Here is a 23,104-nt window from a genome sequence, read left to right as displayed (position 1 = left end):
ACAGGATAAACTACAACTAACAGCGACAAACGCGCCACCACCGGTTGCATGCAATCTATCCTTTCTAAGCACCGTCTGTGCCTTTGTAAAAATTTCGGCTGATTTTATCTCTGGTTTCAGCCAGCTTTCTGTACTTATAACGGTTTCAGATTCGGTGCTTTCTATCAGCGCTTGAAGTTCCGGTACTTTACCAATGCAGCTTCGACAGTTTACAATTACAATACCGATTGCTGCTTGCCCCCGCATGTCCTGACTTTGCCCCGCACCCTTTGAGGCTGCTGCCCTTTTTGTACTTGCCCGAGGCCATCTAACCTAAAAAAAAAACAACCGCCCACTCCACGCCACACAACCCCTGGTACCCGTGTAGCCGCTTCCTGCGTGTGGTGGACTCCTGACCTATCCAGCGGAACCCGAAACCCCACCACCCTATGGCGCAAGTCGAGGAATCTGCAGCCCACACGGTCGCAGAACCGTCTCAGCCTCTGATTCAGACCCTCCACTCGGCTCTGTACCAAAGGTCCACAGTCAGTCCTGTCGATGATGCTGCAGATGGTGAGCTCTGCTTTCATCCCGCTAGCGAGACTGGCAGTCTTCACCAAATCAGATACCCGCCGGAAGCCAGAGAGGATTTCCTCCGATCCATAGCGACACACATCATTGGTGCCGACATGAGCGACCACCTGCAGATGGGTGCACCCTGTACCCTTCATGGCATCCGGCAGGACCCTTTCCACATCCGGAATGACTCCCCCCGGTATGCACACGGAGTGCACATTGATTTTCGTCCTCTCTCTTGCTGCCATATCCCTAAAGGGGCCCCATTACGCACCTGACGTTGGAGCTCCCAACTACCAGTAAGCCCACCCTCTGCGACTGCCCAGGTCTTGCAGACTGAGGGGCAACCTCTGGAACAGGACAAGCAGCCATTTCCGGCTGAAGATTAGTATCAGCTGGAGACAGAGCCTGAAACCGGTTCATCAGACAAACTGGAGAGGCTTTCCGTTCAGCCCTCCAGAATGTCTTTCGCCCCCTGCCACACCTCGAGACGACCTCCCACTCTACCACAGGTGAGGGATCAGCCTCAATGTGGGCAGTATCCCGGGCAGCCACAGTCGTAGTCCGATCGGGGGATGCGTGGGACGAGCTGGCCGTCCCCGACAAACCCCCATCCGGACCCCCACAGTGATGCCCACATTGGCAACAGCCTCAAGCTGTGTGACCGAAGCCAACACTGCCTGAAGCTGGGAGCGAAGGGATGCCAACTCAGCCTGCATCCGAACACAGCAGTTGCAGTCCCTATCCATGCTAAAAACTGTTGTGCAAAGAACGTTTGAATTAATCTACAGGGAGCACAAACAAATCGACACAACATTTAAACGGTTATTAAAATACAAGATTGCCTAGTAAATGCAGTAATGCTGCTACTTGCGCACTGCTGACACACTGCTCGGCGGCGGAAGGAGACTACGCGACTTTAAACTATTCAGGTACTAAAACGCGATGCTACAACTCTCAAATACTATAATAGGCCCGAAATTTATGAATTAAACAATGCAAGTACCAAAAACACGCAAAGAAATTAAGAATTAAACTATGTAACAAATGAGTGAGCTAGGAGTATACGACTTTCTGCTGGCAGCTGCTTATCCAACGGCGGCAGGGAGCACATTGGCTGTGACCAACCGACACTGGCCGTTCAAAACAAAAACAGAAGACAGACGACAACGCGAATTTACACTATTCAGGCACTAAAACGCGATGCTACAACTCTCAAATACTATAATACGCCCAAAATTTGTGAATTAAACAATGCAAGTACCAAAAACACGCAAAGAAATTAAGAATTAAACTATGTAACAAATGAGTGAGCTAGGAGTATACGACTTTCTGCTGGCAGCTGCTTATCCAACGGCGGCAGGGGGCACCCTTGCCTTGAATGAGAACATAACACAGAGGAGACAAAAGTCATGGGATAGCGCACATAGAGATACCAGCAGTATCGCATACACAACATATAAAAATGTAATGCATTGGTGTACTTGTCATTTGTACTCAAGTAACTCATTCAAAAAAGATTCTGGCGTGATTATGATCACATAACGGGAATTAACAGACTTTGAATGCGGAATGGTAGTTGGAGCTAGACGCATGGGACATTCGATCTTGGAAATTCTTACGGAAATCATTATTCCGAGATCCACAGAATCAACAGTATGCTGAGAATACCAAATTTCGGGCATTACCTCTCACTACAGAAAACGCAATCACTACAGACAACGCCTTCACTTAACCGCCAAGTGCAGAGGCGTTTACGAAGAGTTGTTAGTGCTAACAGACAGGCAACACTGTGGGAAACAACCATAGAAATCAGTGTGCGACGTACGACGAACGTACCCGTTAGGACAGTGTGGCGGAATTTGGCATTAATGTGCTACGGCAGCAGATGACCTACGAGAGTGCCTTTTCTAATAGCACGACATCGCCTCTAGCGCCTCTCCTGGGCTTGTGACTGTATTGGTTGGACCCTAGGCGAATGGAAAGCCGTGACCTGGTCGGATGAGTACCGATTTCAGTTAATCCCACAAAGCCATGGATCCAGATTGTCAACAGGTCACTGTGCAAGCTGATGGTGGCTCCATAACGGTGCGGGCTGTGTTCACATGGAATGGACTAGGTTCAGCTTATGTTCGGCTACTTGGAGACCACTTGTAGCCATTCATGGACTTCACGTTCCCAAACAACTATGGAATTTTTGTAGGCGACAGTGCACCATGTCACCTGACCACAGCTGTTCGCGATCCGTTTGAAAGACATTATGGACATTTCGAGCAATTGATTTGGCCACCCAAATCGCCCAACATGATTCCCATCGAACATTTATGGGGCATATTCGAGAAGTCATATCGTGCACAAAATCCTGCGCTGGCAACACTTTCGCGCTTATGGACGGCTGTAGAGGGAGCATAACTCAATATTTCTGCAGGGGACACCCAAAGACTTGTTGCGTCCATGCCACGTCGAGTTGCTACATTACGCAGGGCAAAAGTAGACCTAACACGATATCTGGAGGTATACCATTACTTTTGTGGCCTCAGTGTATATTGTGCTTTATCACACACATACGCCATCTGAACTCTGTCTTGCTGCCAATGCTTACCCTGGAACATCAGCACCTGTAGACTGTCATTCTATGGTTTACACTGCAGTCGAATTTTATTGGACTTAGAGAGAACTGGTCAACTACTGAGCTAAAAGTCATTCTAGTGCTCTGGGTTTTTAAAAAGTTCCATTACTACCTTTCAAGGTATCATATTAAAATTATAAGGATAATCAAGCTAAGAGCTTTCCATTGAGTTGCAAACTTTATCATGCTCAATTAGCCTGATGGTCAGTAACTGTGCAAGAGTATGACCTGGAAATTATTCAAGCTAAATGCGAGAACAGTTTTGTGGGAGGCACACTGCCTTGCTTACCTAAAGTTTACAAAATGTACTAGATTGCACTGAGCAATTTTCAGAACGTCTAGTATTACAAGAGTACAGCCATAGCGTGCACGAAAAGAAATGCTGCCCAGTTAATCTGGTAGCAGTGAGCTTTCTGCCTTTAGAAAACATGCATTGATTACCCCAAAAAAACAAACCCACGAAACAAAAGATAACGTGTAATTAAATTGATTACAGGCAAAAAAGTTGCCTTACAACTATCATTAACCTTCTTTAAGTAAACACTTGCGAAAGTCGGAATCCAGGTGAGAAGCGCTGCATCTTTAAATACTTAAGGGACAATTCCAGTGAGTGGACGTCATGAAAGAACTGCCTTTAGAAGTCTAAACCACTAATAAGCCACAATAATTTGTAACCTCGGCTCAGCATACTTTAACTATGGGTGGCCGGCCGGAGTGGCCGTGCAGTTCTGGGCGCTGCAGTCTGGAACCGAGCGACCGCTACGGTCGCAGGTTCGAATCCTGCCTCGGGCATGGATGTGTGTGATGTCCTTAGGTTAGTTAGGTTTAATTAGTTCTAAGTTCTAGGCGACTGATGACCTCAGAAGTTAAGTCGCATAGTGCTCAGAGCCATTTGAACCATTTTGAACTATGGGCGAGGACAATGGCGGCAACGTCATTTAGCATAACGGCTCACAATCACAGGTCACTGATAATCAGTTAGCAGACTGTCAAGAAATTCGGAGCATAATGTAACGAGAATGCTCACGATTTCTACGGTTGGGTTGTTTTGAAGGAGGAGACCTCAAAGGCAGGTCATCGGTCTCATCGGATTAGGAAAGGACGGGGAAGGAAGTCGGTCGTCCCGTTTCGGAGGAACCATCCCGGCATTTACCTGGAGCGCTTTAGAGAAATCACGGAAGACCTAAATCAGGTTGGATGGACGCGGGAGTGAACTGTCGTCCTCCCGAGGAAGAGTTCAGTGTGTTAATCACTGCGCCATCTCGCTCGGTAAAACAGAAGACCATAAGTGTTAGCGCACCCGGAGTTGAACAACAAGGAACAGGCACTCATATACAATGGTGAGCCGAAACATTATGAACACCGCCCACCAAGGTTGAAAGCGTCCTGGTGATGTTGCGGGTACGTGGCGCGATAGGGGAAGAATGTAAGCGGAAGAGGGACGAAGGGGCGGTCATTACAGCGAAGATACGGGCCGCAAACGCAGAAACCCTCTGATAGAAGTGGTTTTCAACAAAGGCCACATTGTTGTGGCGCTGCGACTGGAAAAGAGACTCTCTGAATCGACGAAGCTGGTCGGCTGTTTGCTTACTATTGTCGTGAGCACATGTGGAAAGTGGTTCGAGGGTGGTGAAATAATGAATAGGCCGTATGATATTCAACGACCATGTCTCATCGCAAAACGTAGGGGTCAGAGGATCTCACACAGTGAAATCCAGGACAGGCAGCGATCTGTGGCAGATCTGACGACAGAGTACAATGCTGGTGCAGGTGCAAGTGTTTCGGACCACACCCTTCAAAAGCCTTTGTTGAACGTGGAGCTCCAGATCACATGACCCCCATGTTTTCCTGTGTTGATCCAAGACATCCTCATTTATGACTGAATTGGGCACAGCATCACTGAATTTTCAGTAGAAACCCATCGGGTGTCGAATGAATCACATTTCTTGTTAATCCAGGTCGACGCTTGGGTCCCTACACGCCGTCATGTAGGCGAATGGCTGCATGAACCATGCACCGCGCCACAGATGCAGGCCACCGAAAGCAGAATTATGCTGTGGGTTACAATGAGTTGGGGTTGCATGGGATCTGCGGTGGTAATCGAAGGCATCATCGTTGTAACAGCGACCGGAACGGTCGCAGTGTGGCTATGAACGAAAGCGCGGCGGGACTGAACGGGAGCAGTCCGCGAACAAGACAGACGAACGGTAAGGATGGACACGCACGACAGACGACCGGGCAAGACACCACGAACAACAACACGCAAGAAGCAACAGGGTCACAAGCGAAAATCTCACGAAATCAACAATGTCCACTAGTACACGGAAATAAGCAAAGTACATACGATGTTTGTAAGCGAGATATGGAGAGACTCACTCGAATATGAGACTGCCTCGCTGAATTTTTTTCCCATTATTGAATTTCAATTCCCCCCGAAGGGGGCGGGCTGGCAGCAGCTTAGTACGCTGCTCTACAGCCTACAGACTGTTTTAAAAACGTAAGAAGAAAAGAAACAAGAAAAACAGGCGATAAAACGGTGACTTAGTGTAAAATGGCGGAAAATTGCGGAAAGTTAAATCAGAAAGCAAAGGGGTTGGCAATGTTAATAAAATACATAGGAATCAGACGAGAAACATAGTAGACACACAATTAAAAAACATGGCGACAGTCGGGTATCTGTTCGCAAGAGATAAAAAATCACACCTAGCGACAGCATGATGGCCGTTCGCAACACGTCCCAAAAGACACACAACACGGAACACTCACTGTAAAACACTGCACGAAAATGTCGGCACAAAGAGGACACTCCCTAGCCAAGGGCAGATAGGGGGGGGGGGGACGGGGGGACGACTCGCTGAATGAGAGGCAGGCGCTTAAACACATGATAGGGTACGTCGCTATTGGCTGCTCGGACCACGTGCTCCACAGTGGCGCCCTCACTTTATGCGTGGGCCAGCTTAGGGTGAGATGGGTGCAGAGACCTCTAGTGGTAATCGAGGTCCATGCCGTCTGGCGCGGATTCGAAACCCGCGGCGCTCGGTGCCAGAATCATGACAACAGTGAACTATGTAACATCATTGTCGAACACCTGCAACGGTTCGTGTTTGATGTCTCCACCTAGGGGCGTGACATCTTCCAGCAGGACAACTGTCTGTGTTGAAAAGTGAGAATCATGCTACATTGGTTTGAGGGGCATTGTAGTGAACTCATATTGATGGTCAGCATACATTGGAACATACATCGGGGGCCAGCTGTGTGCCCAGAAACCACCATCCCGGAATTTGCGAGAATTGCTTGGTCTGGGCATAGACATGTAGTGCCACATACTACTGGAATCCTGTCAAGGACTTTTAGAATACATGACAAGGAGAATCTCTGTTGTACTGCGTTAGAATAGTGGAGCAATAAGCAATTAAACAGGTGGTCATAATGTTTTGACTCATCAGTGTACACACACTTGTTCGGTTGTGCCCAGACACAACACCGTCACCGACAATCCTCGTGTGTTCCTCCAGCATATCTTCCCCATACAATGACCAGCAAACTGCCCTTTCCTGCCCACAGATCTCATGTGGCGTCCGTCCACTGGCGTCCACATCTGCAGCACTCTCCCTATCCAGTGCATGCGCTGGCACATTAATTTGCTCACTCACGTGCAAGGTGCGTTCTGTCATGGGATCCAGAACTCATCACTGCTTAAAGAGAGACTCTGAGTGCTAGTGTCGATACAAAGGTATCAAAAACGTTCAAAGAAAATGACGACAGCCAGGCGTACTGGTCTTACCAGCATTTACAAGGTTTTCCTGAAAATGAGGAGAAACTTCAAAGACTAGGGAATAGCTGAATGATTGCTTCCTGAAGTTTGGGATCTCCAAACAAGACGAGCGAGAAAATCGTTGATGGTTGGACGCCTTTGTTGGGTTCTCTGAACTGAATACAGTTCGCTTGCTTGACAGGTGGTCGACATAGGTCTGTCGAAGGCTGCCCTGGTGGTCATTGGCCTGTGGGCCCCATCGCGGCCCAGCAGGCTCTACTGGGTCTACACGCGGTGGTCGCTGCTCCAGCTGGTGGTCACCATCGTGGGGCAGGTGGCCGGCCTGCAGGGACACTGGGACAACCTGCCTGCCGTCTCCACCTCACTGTGCTTCGTGCTCACCATCACCTGCACCTTCATCAAGGTATAACTCTAACTTGTTCTGCAACAAGTCAGACTGCCGACCGAGTTTGTTTTCTACCTGAGGCAATGCACCATATATACCGTGTGTTACCGCAAGAGCGCGCAAAAACTGTAACAGGATTGAACAATTTGAGGTAGGGAACCTGGGGCCTGTGAAGCCAGCTTAAGCTGATATGGAAGGAAACTTGTCTACCGCTTTGTCTATCATTACCGTTTTCCAGCTTATTTACAACTAACATATGTACAAGTTTACATCTAGTGTGCTGTTTATTTAAATGTCCTTCTTGATTTCTTGCAAGGGAACATGGAGGACGAGCGTGATTTCTACACTACTGGCCATTAAAATTGCTACACCAAGAAGATGACGTGCTACAGACGCGATATTTAACCGACAGGAAGAAGATGCTGTGATATGCAAATGATTAGCTTTTCAGAGCATTCACACAAGGTTGGCGCCGGTGGCGACACCTACAACGTGCTGACATAAGGAAAGTTTCCAACCGATTTCTCATACACAAACAGCAGTTGACCGGCGTTGCCTGTTGAAACGTTGTTTGAAGCCTCGTGTAAGGAGGAGAAATGCGTACCATCACGTTTACGACTTTGATAAAGGTCGGATTGTAGCCTATCGCGAATGCTGTTTATCGTATCGCGACATTGCTGTTCGCGTTGGTCGAGATTAATGACTGTTAGCAGAATATGGAATCGGTGGGTTCAGGAGGGTAATATGGAACGCCGTGCTGGATCCCAACGGCCTCTTATCACTAGCAGTCGAGATGACAGGGGTCTTATCCGCATTGCTGTAACGGATCGTGCAGCCACGTCTCGATCCCTGAGTCAACAGATGGGGACATTTGCAAGACAACAACCATCTGCACGAACAGTTCGACGACGTTTGCAACAGCATGGACTATCAGGTCGGAGACCGTGGCTGCGGTTACCCTTGACGCTGCATCACAGACAGAAGCACCTCCGATGGTGTATTCAACGACGAACCTGGGTGCACGAATGGCAAAACGTCTTTTTTTCGGATGAATCCAGGTTCTGTTTACAGCATCATGATGGTCTCATCTGTGTTTGGCGACATCGCGGTGAACGCATATTGGAAGCGCGTATTCGTCATCGCCATACTGGCGTATCACCCGATGTGATGGTATGGGCTGTCATTGGTTACACTTCTCGATCACCTGTTGTTTGCATTGACGGCACTTTGAACAGTGGGCGTTACATTTCAGATGTGTTACGACCCGTGGCTCTACCCTTCATTCGATCCCTGCGAAACCCTACATTTCAGCAGGATAATGCACGACCGCATGTTGCAGGTCCTGTACGGGCCTTTCTGGATACAGAAAATGCTCGTCTGGTGCCCTGGCCAGCGCATTCTCCAGATCTCTCACCAATTGAAAACGTATGGTCAATGGTGGCCGAGCAACTGGCTCGTCACAATACGCCAGTCACTACTCTTGATTAACTGTGGTATCGTGTTGAAGTTGCATGGGCAGCTGTACCTGTACACGCCATCGAAGCTCTGTTTGACTCAATGCCCAGGCGTATCAAGGCCGTTATTACGTCCAGAGGTGGTTTTCTGGGTACTGATTTCTCAGGATCTATGCACCCAAATTGCGTGAGAATGTAATCACATGTCAGTTCTAGTATAATATATTTGTCCAATGAATACCCGTTTATCATCTGCATTTCTTCTTGGTGTATCAATTTTAATGGCCAGTAGTGTAGAAAGTCATGATACAGGTTTTGTTTATTTTACTTGTTCGTGTAAAGAGTAGAAACCTGAGTTGACGGCTGTTAGCGATAAGAAGGAGCACCTCTTCAGTGTGGGTGTCCACAACCATCTCAGAGCTGTATTTCCTGGTCGCTCTATTGGAAGGGGAGGTCTCATTCCATGGCCTGCGAGGTCACGTGGCATAAATACCGCTGATTATTTGCTATGGGGATGTCTAAAGTCACTTTCTTACCAGACCCCAGTCGACACAGAGATGGAATTAGTTGCCAGAAATGTAGCTGCCTGTGATGTGATTCGAAACATACCAGGTATATTTTTGCATTAAGGTTGATGGCCGTCAGTTTCAACACATTTTATAAGATTCAGTTCATATTGTATTGTGTCAGTGATGGTATTTGCAGTTAACTGTAACTAATATAAATTAAAATGTGCCCCGTAATGTGATGTTATTCCTATTATCTCTATGATGGCTTCTCCGACCAAGGTTCCCTGCTTCTAATTGTTCAGTGGAGCATCCTCTACGTCCTGTTATATTTTTGTACGCTCTTAAGGAACCCTCTTTTTATATAAAGAGGATACGCCATTAGCAAAAACCTCTTACTTATTTACTCAAAATCTTAAAACTCCGGAAGTTCTTCACCAATCTCTTCGAAATTTTGAAACAATTGCACTCGGGTACACACATGTTCTTATATAGCTATTTTTTAGATATGTACTATAAAAATAAGTATTTATTATGTAAAGGTGAAAGGTTTTTGACCAATTTACTTTAGATTTTTACACGTTACTGTAAGAAACGTTTGGACATGTGTAGGTTAGATCTTAAAAATATAACAGTGAAGCCTTGAAAACAGACAGGAAAGTTGTGTTTATGGCTTATCGCATGGCTTATCGAATTAGGATTAGAACAATACTACAGAATATGAATCTGCAATAACAATAAACAAGGCTCAAGATGAGAGAGAGGGGTCATGAGGAGATGCACACAGGGGCGGGAGGAAATAGGCATAGAAAGCGGAAAGGGGAGGATGATGAGGATGATATTAGTGTTTAACGTCCCGTCGACAACGAGGTCATTAGAGACGGAGCGCAAGCTCGGGTGAGGGAAGGATGGGGAAGGAAATCGGCCATGCCCTTTCAAAAGAACCAACCCGGCATTTGCCTGAAGCGATTTAGGGAAATCACGGAAAACCTAAATCAGGATGGCCGGAGACGGGATTGAACCGTCGTCCTCCCGAATGCGAGTCCTGTGTGCTAACCACTGCGCCACCTCGCTCGGTAGTGCGGAAAGGGGGAGATGGCAGAGAGGAGAGGAGATGAAGAAAGAGAGGGAGGGGAGGATGGATATAGAAACGGGAGAACAGGTGATGGACAGAGAGAGCGAGGAGAGAGATAGGGCAGAAGGAGACAGAGAGAGAGGGGGAGGAGGGGATGCTTTCAGAAGGGGGAGGAGAAGACGGACGGAGAGAGGGGGAGGAGGAGATAATGGACAGAGAAAGAAAGAGAGGGAAGGAGGAGGAGAGCGACAAAGAGAAGAACAGGAGGAGGAGATGGGCAGAGGCAGGAGGGAGAGGGAGATTATGATCTATATTCAGTTACCGTACATATGAGAAACGTGTGCTTTCTTTTTTCTTTCTTTTCCATTTTATCAGACTCAGCCACAGCAACGCTTGGCTGGGATCAGCTAGTCATCAGTTAGTGGCTTCAAATGGATATGGCAAATTTGAAGAAACTTATGGATTCTTTTGCTCACCGAACTGAGGCAATTATCAGAGCTAGTGGGTGTGTTACACTGTAGTAGCTTGATGTAAACCGGCGGTGATAATTTTTTTTGTCCAGAGTGCTTGCAGTCTAAGAGTATAAAAGGGAGAAGTAACACGCATGTGAGTGGCCAGCAATTTAATTGTTCCGACGTTTCACAGGCGGTCATCTTCGTGACACAGCGGCCTCGTGTGGACGCTCTGATGGCGCACCTGGAGTACAACCTGGCCACGTTTTGCTCGTTCATGCCGCGCGTCAAGGAGGCCACCTTGCGCGGCTGCAGGCTGCGCGTGCTGTTCATGTTCACCTCGTTCATGGGCATCGGTGGCATCACGCTGCTCTCCTTCTACACGGGGCCCATCGTGCAGAACTTCAAGGATGCCAAGCTTCTCGCCGATGGGGCAAGTAAGTCTCTACCCCTTGAGGGAAAAAGCGCTGCTTGATAACCAATTTGGGACAGTTTCTCTCATCCAGCGCTGCCTTACAGCTTCACAGGATGTCCCAGTAGGAATAGTCAGTATTTACGGATGTGACAGGAACGATCATTCGGAGCTGAAGGGTCGAGTAAACAAGGTCTCCAAAATGTATACTTCAAGCACTATGAGCATTTCCTCATTCTCGACACGGTGAAACATATCGCGTCTTCCTTATTTTTGGAGGAGGCAGTATGGAGCAGCACAAGAAAAAATTGTCTAGTAAAACTGGGCTGTAAATGCATACCATAAGTGTTATGCCGGCCGGAGTGGCCGAGTGGTTCTAGGCGCTACAGTCCGGAACCACGCGACCGCTACGGTCGCAGGTTCGAATTCTGCCTAGGGCATAGATGTGTGCGATGTCCTTAGGTTAGTTAGGTTTAAGTAGTTCTACGTTCTAGGGGACTGGTGACCTCAGAAGTTGAGTCCCATAGTGCTCAGATCCATTTGAACCATAAGTGCTATAAGAAGTTGTTCAGAGAAAGAGAGAGACTGTGATTTCCCTAAATCGCTTCAGGCAAATACCAGGATCGTTCCTTTGAAAGGGCACGGCCGACTTCCTTCCTCATCCTTCCCTTATCCGATAGGACCGATGACCTCGCTGTTTGGTCCCCTCCCCAAATCAAACAACCAAGGAAGAGATACACTGTGCGATCATAAGTACCCAGACACAACCAAAGACATATGTTTTTCACATTAGGTGCAATTTGCTGCCACCTACTGCCACGTACTCCATATCAGCGACCTCAGTAGTCATTAGACACCGTGAGAGAGCAGAATGGGGCGCTCCGCGGAACTCACAGACTTTGAACGTGGTCAGGTGATTGAGGGTCACTTGTGTCATACGTCTGTACGCGAGATTTCCACACTCCTAAACATCCCTAGGTCCACTGTTTCCGATGTGATAGTGAAGAGTAAACGTGAAGGGACACGTAACGCACAAAAGCCTACAGGCTGGCCTCGTCTGTTGACTGACAGACACCGCTGACAGTTGAACAGGGTCGTAATGTGTAATACGCAGACATCTATCCATACAATCACACAGGAATTCCAAACTGCATCAGGATCCACTGCAAGTACTGTGATAGCTAGGCGGGAGGTGAGAGAACTTGGATTTCATGGTCGAACGGCTACTCATAAGCCACACGTCGCGCCGGTAAATGCCAAACGGCGCCTCGCTTCGTGTAAGGAGCATAAACATTGGACGACTGAACAGTGGAAAAATGTTGTGTGGAGTGACGAATCACGGTACACAATGTGGCAATCCGATGGCAGGGTGTGGGTATGGCGAATGCCCGGTGAACGTCATCTGCCAGCGTGTGTAGTGCCAACAGTAAAATTCGGAGGCGGTGGTGTTGTGGTGTGGACGTGTTTTTCATGGAGGAGGCTTGCACCCCTTGTTGTTTTGCGTGGCACTATCACAGCACAGGGCTACACTGATGTTTTAAGCACTTTTTTGCTTCCCACTGTTGAAGAGCATTTCGGGGATGGCAATTGCATATTTTAACACGATCGAACACCTGTTCATAATGCACGGAATTTGGCGGACTGATCACACGACAATAACTGACACAGAGTCTGTAACCTCCCCCTAACTTATCGACCTTAATGACAGTGAAAAATTAAACCGCGTGTACCTAATGGCAATTTGGGAAAAGCAATCGTCACCGAAGTTAATCTGTCGGTAAAGAGGGAGGAAAAGGTTACATCTAAATGAAAGTAAAAATGCAAATGATATTGGTGGAAATTAATTTTGAAAAAGGGTAAAGTTAATAAAGAAAATTAATGTGCAGTCTTTATGTTAACAATTAATTGGCGTTAATTACATATTTGAGATTCGGGGAAAATTGCGGTCGCCAGTCCTATGGACGACTACTAAAATAACTGAAAATGAAAGATTAATGCACATATAATTAGCACTAAAAGCGTGGCAACTGAAGGTTGACACGTGTAGTGTGAAAACTGAATGTTTGTCAGAAGTAATAAATTTCGCTACACTCTGGCTTAATTTAGCAAAAGAATTAATAAAACCGGAAAATTGAAAAGTTAATTTAGTGACTAAAATTAATAGTGAACTTTGTTTCTGAAGCACTACGAAATTCAATAAAATAAGGCTAGTCTTGGGCTACCTCAACAATCATTTCAAAAGCTACTTGAATCTACGCAATTTAGAAATAAAGGATTTAACTTTGAACTTGAATTAAATGTTTCTGAACAATTAACAATAGTAAAATTTAGTATGTACCAAGCTGAGCTGCAGTCACAGGTAAGCTAAAGTATGGTAACAAAACTCGCACTCTTAATTTGTGCTTGTGTAATCTAAATATTGTAGCCAGCTATGAATACTTTAACTAAACTTTGAAATTAAAGCAGTGAAATGGAATGATATTACTTTAATGCTGGCGTTTGAATTTCAACGACACTCGGGTTCATTCCGGAAAAGGAAGGGACCCTGCTTGGTAATGCAGTTGGGACAATGAGCAACAAAGGTTCATGCTATGTTGCTGTAATTTTGAAACAGTTTGAAAAGCTGAGGTCTGCCATACAGTTCTAAAACTTTACGTGCTTCCAGTCTTCCTTGTTGGTTGATTGAAGGTTTGAAGTCGTCGGTCGAGGAGGTGGCGACAGTCACTCATTGTCGGCCGTCGCTGTTGCAGAAGCTGGATGTTGGCGCGCCTTCTTCTCGACACGGTCACCAGGCGAAACGGGCTCTTGATGTGCGCCAGCTAATGCTTCCCGTCCGCGACACCGTGTCAGAAACTATCATGGCAAGTCGAGCGCAATTACATGCTGCCAAATCGCGGAAGCGCAGCAACTCGCGGGAGCGTCATACAACAAACCTGCTCCGCCGCCCTACTCCAGCCAGACTCTCTGCCCGCGCTCCATGCGGCAGCGTTAACACTACCAAAGATCCTAAACACTTTGGTTCTCCACACGACCTATCGATGTAGTCGTTCGATAGCATAGTTTTCCCTAGGCCAGACCCAGCGTAAAAGTACAAATAATATTTACAAAACAAACCAATTATACATCGACATAAATGCATATATATATATATATATATATATATATATATATATATATAGTAAAACAATTACAATATATAAAGACACACAAATGTCATATCTTCAGGTAACAAAATAAGGAAAAAAATTTATCCTACAATAGATGGAAATAGGAGGATATGGATTTCCGGTGTTACAAGTCCTGACCTGAATCCTATAGAACACCTTTGGGAAACTTTGGAGTGCCAACTTGGTGCCAGGCCTCACTGACCGGTATCAGTACCTCTCCTCAGTGTAGCGCTCTGTGAAGAATAGGCTGCCATTCACCAAGAAACCTCCCAGAACCTGATCGAACGAATGCCTGCGAGAGTGGAAGCTGACATCAAGGCTAAGGGTCAACCAACACTATAATGAATTCAAGCATTACCGATGGAGGGCGCCACGAACTTGTAAGTCATTTTGAGCCAGATGACCGGATATTTTTGATCATATACTATACGTCTCACAGTAGCAACGATGAACAAGTGCTGGTAGCTCGTAAGATTTGCACTTTAGAGCCCATGTTTACTGGACCTTTTTGTTTTACTTGTTTTGGCCAATATTATATACCACTGCTCAAAGTACGGAAAGCAAAGATCTTGCAGTGGATGACGTTTCTTTCACAGTACTGAATATGATTTACATTTTAGAGCACATGTTTACTACGCCTTTTTGCTTCGAATGATCGTTCCTGTTATATACCTCAATAGTGACCATTCACCCTGGGAAATCCTACATATACGAGGTGCACTCAAGTTCTAAGGCCTCCGATTTTTTTTCTAATTAACTACTCACCCGAAATCGATGAAACTGGCGTTACTTCTCGACGTAATCGCCCTGCAGACGTACACATTTTTCACAATGCTGACGCCATGATTCCATGGCAGCGGCGCAGGCTTCTTTAGGAGTCTGTTTTGACCACTGGAAAATCGCTGAGGCAATAGCAGCACGGCTGGTGAATGTGCGGCCACGGAGAGTGCCTTTCATTGTTGAAAAGCCAAAAGTCACTAGGAGCCAGGTCAGGTGAGTAGGGAGCATGAGGAATCACTTCAAAGTTGTTAACACGAAGAAGCTGTTGCGTAACGTTTGCTCGATGTGCGGGTGCGTTGTCTTGGTGAAACAGCACACGCGCAGCCCTTCCCGGACGTTCTTGTTGCAGTGCAGGAAGGAATTTGTTCTTCAAAACATTTTCGTAGGATGCACCTGTTACCGTAGTGCCCTTTGGAACGCAATGGGTAAGGATTACGCCCTCACTGTCCCAGAACATGGACACCATCATTTTTTCAGCACTGGTGGTTACCCGAAATTTTTTTGGTGGTCGTGAATCTGTGTGATTCCATTGAGCTAAATGGCGCTTTGTTTCTGGATTGAAAAATGGCATCCACATCTCTTCCATTGTCACAACCGATGAAAAGAAAGTCCCATTCATGCTGTCGTTGCACGTCAACATTGCTTGGCAACATGCCACACGGGCAGCCATGTGGTCGTCCGTCAGCATTCGTGGCACCCACCTGGATGACACTTTTTGCATTTTCAGGTCGTCATGCAGGACTGTGTGCACAGAACCCACAGAAATGCCAACTCTGGAGGCGATCTGTTCAACAGTCATTCGGCGATCCCCCAAAACAATTCTCTCCACTTTCTCGATCATGTCATCAAACCGGCTTGTGCAAGCCCGAGGTTGTTGTCACACGATGTTCTGCCTTCATTAAACTGTTGCACCCACGAACGCACTTTCGACGCATCCATAACTCCATCACCACATGTCTCCTTCAACTGTCGATGAATTTCAATTGGTTTCACACCACGCAAATTCAGAAAACGAATGATTGCACGCTGTTGAAGTAAGGAAAACGTCGCCATTTTAAGTATTTAAAACAGTTCTCATTCTCGCCGCTGGCGGTAAAATTCCATCTGCCATACGGTGCTGCCATCTCTGGGTCGTATTGACAATGAACGCGGCCTCATTTTAAAACAATGCGCATGTTTCTATCTCTTTCCAGTCCGGAGAAAAAAAATCGGAGGCCTTAGAACTTCAATGCACCTCGTACAGGGTGACCCAAAAGTCCGTTAACATTTAAAAATCCAATACTTCATGGAATAATGTAGGTGGAGAGGTAAAATTTGACTTACACACTTGAAAGGACATGAAGTTTTATTGAAACCAAAAAAGTGTGCAAAATGACAAACAATGGTGCTTCATATGATACAAAAGCGATAATTAGCGGAACAATGGATATTTGGAAAAGATGATGTTCTTTTTGAGACATACTCAGCATATCTGCCGTCATACATTAACTGTTCCTGCAGTCGAGGGACAATGTTGTGAACAGCACTGTACAGCATACCAGTAGGTATGATGAGAAACTGCCGTCTTATGTAGTCTTTATGCGTCCCCAATGAGGTCGGACGATCGCGGTACTTTGGGTAACCCCACGAGCAATAATGGCACGGATTGAGATTTGGGGACCTGGCAGGCTCAGCATGATGGAAGCACGCAATCCTCACTAAACCATGTGCGCAAGAGATCTTTCAGGCAAGTGTGTCACGTTTTGCTTCTCTACCTTCAGTATTCCGTGAAACGTTAACGGACCTTTGGTCGCCCTGTATTTTGTGAAAGTGGAGCCGAACACCTCGTATTTAAGAAACGCCATAGCTATAGTGCAAAGAGCAGATAATAAAAACTTGTATACGTAAAGATACCAACCGATTGCGAATAAACATTAGGTATCTTAGAACTATTTATAACAACTTATAGGGCAACATTAAAACTGTGGCGTAAAGTAGCATAAACTCCATTCTATATCACTTCTGCCACTAACAATGTAATTTATTTTTGTGTTTTACTACTTCACAGCAGTGACATATGACGGGTTTTGTGCTATTTGACACCACAGTTTTAACACTGTCATGTAAGCTGAAATGACTGATAATGATCTGAGCACTGAAACCACTTCCAAATAAAGAAGTATTCATAAGCAACTTTTACTGGTTGAACTATGACTGTTTTTAAATTACAGCTATCTATCTACATCATACTAGTAATGGAAAAGACTGGAAAGTGGTCGACTCCAGTGATACACAACCGTATCAGACTCCTCCTAACAGAAAAGTATGCTGTGGTCACTTCATAACTAACGACCTCAGGAGACTGTAGAGGACAATAACAGTCAACTTTAATGCGATACTGTCACGAACATCTACGTTTTTGCTCCACAAACCACCTTACTGTATTGGAGTGAACATGGAATATGACCACCATTTCCCCTTCCTCTAGCGTTCATGAATATTGCTCAGCAGCAACAGCCGCTGCTAAGTCTCTGTATAAGTTTGAATTTTTGACGTCACGATCATTTGCTGAGATATGCATACAGGAAAAAGTAATATGTTACTTAGTTCATAGTGAAACGTTTAATTTCGTAACTGCGGGTCCCTCTTGATACAAGTTGAAAGTTCTCCAGTCGGCGAAACGAGTCAGTGACAAAGCACTCTGCTCTTTCCGCGATCTTCTCTATCTCGTGTACGTATCATACCTTTTAAGGACGCAAGATAATGTAGCAGTACACAAGGAACATCGAACAACGATCTCGCGAACTACTTCTTTCGTGGATTAATTACATTTCCTTAGGATACGTCCGCTAAATTCAAGGCTGGCGTCTGACTTTCCTTGGATACTGCACGCTCGTTGCCAGTCATGTAAACAAACAATGATGAGCATTTTCCTTTATTTACGCACAGTACAATACATTTGTATATCGAGAGCCAACAACCAGTTCCTGTACAAATCAGGCCTTCGTGCAAATCGCTACAACTTCCTGGCGTTGCAACCCTTTTGTAAACAATAGCCGCACACGTCCGCGACTAGCCTCATGGAGCTATGTTATCAACGACGTTGTATAGTGAACAGTAGCAGACAAAGACGAAGGAGATTAATGTTTAACGATGCGTGATGACGAAGACATAACAGATGGAGAACTGCTTTTAGTGCTCCGGGCAATCTCGTTTCACCTGTGTGATTTCATAGCTAATGCTCTGAATAGATTGGGTTACACCTTGGGTTGTATTCCACTAACTTTGATCCATTTTTTTCCTAGCAGCCGACCAAGTAGAAAGCACGTTATATTTCATTCTTTGTTGCAGATAAAAGTAACCGTTCAGAAACAGCACTCCTAAGGTAAAAACATAAACTGTGATAGAGTAATATGTACCTGCATGTAACGTACAAGGAAAAATTTGTTGGATATTGCTGTTTGTCGTATATCTTCTTCTCTGTACATCGGGTATTACACTTCTCTCGTTTAATTTTTTGGAATTCCATTTTCAACTAAATGAATTTTTAAAAAGTCCTCAGTAAATAACCTAATCTCTCTTTTCATTGATATATTAATTACGAAGATGTCGTATTAACTATGCTTTTTCAGATGGACCTATGATAATAGCTGCCAATAGTACCGTAGTCCTAAAACAGGCGAATTCAGTGTGATTTCTTTCTTAAAAATCCGGTTAGTAGTTTCGAAGAAATTGCAATAGTTATAACTTAGGATTTATCTGTTTTGAGCATGAAACTAATTGCTGTCTAAAGTGGACGTTAGATTTGTTAACTAAATTGTCGCGTCAGGTTATGGAAAGCGCCAGCTTAGCGCAACTAAGAGGGTCTATTTACAAAAGCGGAATAGTTAAGAAATATTTAACTTAAAACTTATAATAATCGTATTTGGTTACATATGATTTCGCCGACACCTCAGCTAAAGGGTTAAGGATGTGGCTTCTAAGGATGACAATAGTTCTGCTTTTGTTTCTTTCTGCTGGTAGTGTCGTAGTTCTAAAAACGGCGGATTCAACAGAATTTCGCGCTTCGAAATCTTAATTGGCCTGACATAGTGCGGCGGGGCGGGATCGTTCTGTCGTTCTTTTGTCCCCTTACCTTCTCTCTCTGTCACTTTCATCGAACAGTTCACCTACCTCTATATTTCTTCCTTCCGACGTCCCTTCACTCTGCAGTAGTAGAACACGCTAGGCAGTGCAAAGCAACGTTGATGAAACCACTACCTAATACCTACCACACTGAGGCCGCGAAACTCAAGTTGCAAATCAGTTCCTGTAAGTTCATTTTGACAAATTTCGGGTGGTAGGAGAATGCAGTTTCATTGCATTAAGCATTTGAAAATTCTATTAACGTATTTTTATTCATAAGGAAGCACATGAAATGGCTATAAAGTCCGTATTTATTAATGCAAATGCTCTATCATTCCAAGTTCATTGTTTATCCAACATATTTAACACGTAAAAGCAGACAGAATTTCTGCAAGTCCAACCTGGCTAATTTTGGGATTTAACAGTCACTGACCCACCACTATTTGCGAGTTGAACATTCGGTCGTTTCAGTGATGTTCTATGTCAGAAGTGCTCGCCAAAGTAATCCATAAAGAACACGGAATTGTCTCTACGACAAATGATCACAAGCTTATAAAACTTCAGCTAATTAAATCTGAAACATCACACTTTCCTCAAAATTTTCGTAAGTTACACCGCTTTAGTCACGACACGTTCTATCTGAAATTATCTCACTAGCTCTTCATTTTACATACTATTTTCGCGGAGACATCTAACATGGTGTTACTCTGTAGCAGATTAGCGAGCGACTATATCGAAGCTCCTATCCTCTCTGCCTATCTAACTCTCTGATGAGGGAACCGCTTAATTTTGATTGACTTTTGATCTGAATGATCAATCAGAATGATCCTTCCAGATCATTCTCGCGGTAAAACTTGCCTTAGCCAACCACTAATCAGATTGTCATGTATGTCATTACAAATTCAATTTCTAATATATTGCTCCGTCCCAACCGACTGACCACCACCCACCACCACCACCCGTAAATACTAGCAGTCACACCAAAGGTAGTACAACAGTACTAGTGTCGACAAGCGCTGCTGCTGCCACTCAAGGAGGCAAGCCAGCAACTTCGTTATGCCAGTAAGTAAGGAAGAAACAAGACGTCAGTCGATGTGACAAAATGCCAAAGAACAAACGGTATGAACGCGAGCCACGCACGGCTCAATAGTATCCGGACAACATTCAGGTTTTGACAGAACTGAGCCAAGAAAGCAATAGACAGAAAACAAAGAATAAATGTTGCATTTCGAAGCAAATTTCGTGCATGAACAACACAGGGGAGTCTTAAGGGGAGAGGCATCAAACATGTAAGAGAAGTAATTCTCGAAATTGAAAATCTATTTGCGAACCAATTTCGATTAAAAAATGCAAATTTCGTGTACTCTCTGAAACGTGCATCGAACTCTATATTAAAAAATCCGATATTCACATTACAGACGCAGTACTGACTCGAATGAAAATACAAATGACACTTCGATAACTGACAGCTGGCGATTACCTGTCATGTCTCCAGCATTGATAATGTATATGATCAGAAATATCCAGACTCGTCTTGGTTAACAGTAATAAAGATTGCGTTCACCCTTTGGTTTTATTACGGTTTGAATTCTTCTGAGGTCACTTTCCTTGAGGTCACCTTCCTCTGGAGGAATGGCAGCACAGTGACGTCAGACGCCGGTGTCTGAATGGAAGTGGACGTTACAGCTCATATCAAATGTGCTTCATTGGCTTCAGGTCGCGCGAGTCTGGGCAGTCCAGCCCATTTCTCAATATTATTGTCCACAATCCGCTGCCCTACAGATGTTGCTTTATGTCAGGGTGCATTGTCATGCTGAAACACGCAATCATTGTCTCCGAACGGTTCTTTTACTGTACACCTGTACATTGTACACAATACTGTAAAATGTCATCATATCCCTCTGCATCTAGCGTTTTTTTATTGTTATTATTATTATTATGTGCAATAGGGGGATCACACATACCGTAACTCCACCTCCTCTGAACTTTACTGCTGGCGCTTAATATATTGGCTGGTAACTTTCTGCAGGCTGCGGCCAAGCCGAAGCCCTTCATATAGCGTGATTCATTACTCCAAATCAGTCGTTTCCAGTCAATCACTAGTCAGTGATGTCGCTCTTTGCACCCCCTCGTGCCTCGTTCACCATTGTCTAAAGAAACACGTGACTTACGAGAAGCTGCTAGATAATTATACCTCACTCTTTTTAACTCCCAATTCACGGTCGTTGTGTCATCTGGATCTGGACTGCTAAGAGCACTTGAGAACTCTTTGAGATGGTTTCATGTGATTTTTTACAACCATCTTCTGGATTACTCGACGGTCCCTGTCTGTCAGTACCATGAGGTTTGCTTGGTCTTGATTTAGCTGTAGTTGCTCTTTCGCGCTTATAACCGCTCTTTTAATTATGATAAATATTATCAGGCTTATTTTGGTTCAAATGGTTCAAATGGCTCTGAGCACCATGGAACCTAACATCTGTGGTCATCAGTCCCCTAGAACTTAGAACTACTTAAACCTAACTAACCTATGGACATCACACACACCCACGCCAGAGGCAGGATTCGAACCTGCGACCGTAGTAGTCGCGCGGTTCCGGACTGAGCACCTGAACCGAGGCTTATTTTCATTTAGGGGAGAGGTAATAATTACACACATCAAAAAACGTTTTGCATCATCTCGGTGCTGAGAGTTCCAGAATTTGTTCAGAAAATTGGGATAGAGATCAACATAAACATCATTTCCACCCTTTTTATTCCTCATGAAAACCACACATTGCATGTTATACCACCATACAGCGAGACCTTCAGAGGTGGTGGTCCAAATTGCTGTATACACCGTTACCTATAAATACCCAGTAGCAAGTCCTATTGCACTGATGCGTGCCTGTATTCGTCATGGCATACTATCCACAAGTTCATCAAGGCACTGTTGGTCCAGATTGTCCCACTCCTCAACGGCGATTCACCGTAGATCCCTCAGAGTGGTTGGTGAGATACGTCGTCGATAAACAGCCCTTTTCAATCTATCCCAGGCATGTTCGATAGGGTTCCAATGCCTCACCAATATGATGTCGATAGTGTTGCATTATCGGTCGGAGGATGGCATTCACGTATCGTACAGCCGTTACGGCGACTTCCATGACCACCAGCGGCGTACGTCGGCCCCACATAATGCCACCCCAAAACAATAGGGAACCTCCACCTTACTGCACTCGCTGGACAGTGTATCTAAGGCGTTCACCCTGACCGGATTGCCTCCGAACACGTCTCCGACGGTGTCTGGTTGAAGGCATATGCGACACTCATCGGTCAAGAGAACGTGATGCCAATCCTGAGTGGTCCATTCGGTATGTTGTTGGGCCCATCTGTACCGCGCTGCTTGGTGTCGTCGTTACAAAGATGGACCTCGGCATGGACGTCGGGAGTAAAGTTGTGCATCATGCAGGCTACTGCGCACAGTTTGCGTCGTAATACGGCATCCTGTGGCTGCACGAAAAGCATTATTCAACATGGTGGCGTTGTCCTCCGAGCCATAATCCGTCGGCAGCGGTCAACCACTGCATTAGTAGCCCCTGGGCGGCCTGAGCGAGGCATGTCATCGACAGTTCCTGTCTCTCTGTATATCCTTCATGTCCGAACAACATCGGTTTGGTTCACTCTGAGACAACTGGACACTTCCCTTGTTGAGAGCCCTTCCTGGCACAAAGTAGCAATGAGGACGCGATCGAACCGCGGTGTTGACCGTCTAGGCATGGTTGAACTACAGACAACACGAGCCGTCTACCTCCTTCCTGGTGGAGTGACTGGAAC

The 23,104-nt window shown here is 45.4% G+C and overlaps 1 protein-coding gene across 1 annotated transcript in view; it reads left to right on the top strand.

The window, feature by feature from the left end:
* Positions 1–23,104, top strand: part of LOC124545854 (odorant receptor Or2-like) — a 119,970-nt gene that overhangs the window by 32,156 nt on the left and 64,710 nt on the right. The window contains exons 2-3 of the mRNA XM_047124812.1: positions 7,141–7,362; positions 11,025–11,268. Coding sequence (XP_046980768.1) covers positions 7,141–7,362; positions 11,025–11,268 — 466 coding nt within the window. The remainder of the gene's footprint in view (positions 1–7,140; positions 7,363–11,024; positions 11,269–23,104) is intronic.

The sequence above is a fragment of the Schistocerca americana genome, chromosome 8 (assembly GCF_021461395.2).
Source record: "Schistocerca americana isolate TAMUIC-IGC-003095 chromosome 8, iqSchAmer2.1, whole genome shotgun sequence".
Lineage (NCBI taxonomy): Eukaryota > Metazoa > Arthropoda > Insecta > Orthoptera > Acrididae > Schistocerca > Schistocerca americana.
The sequence above is the reverse complement of the archived record's forward strand: the minus strand, read 5'-3'. Positions and strand labels throughout refer to the sequence as shown.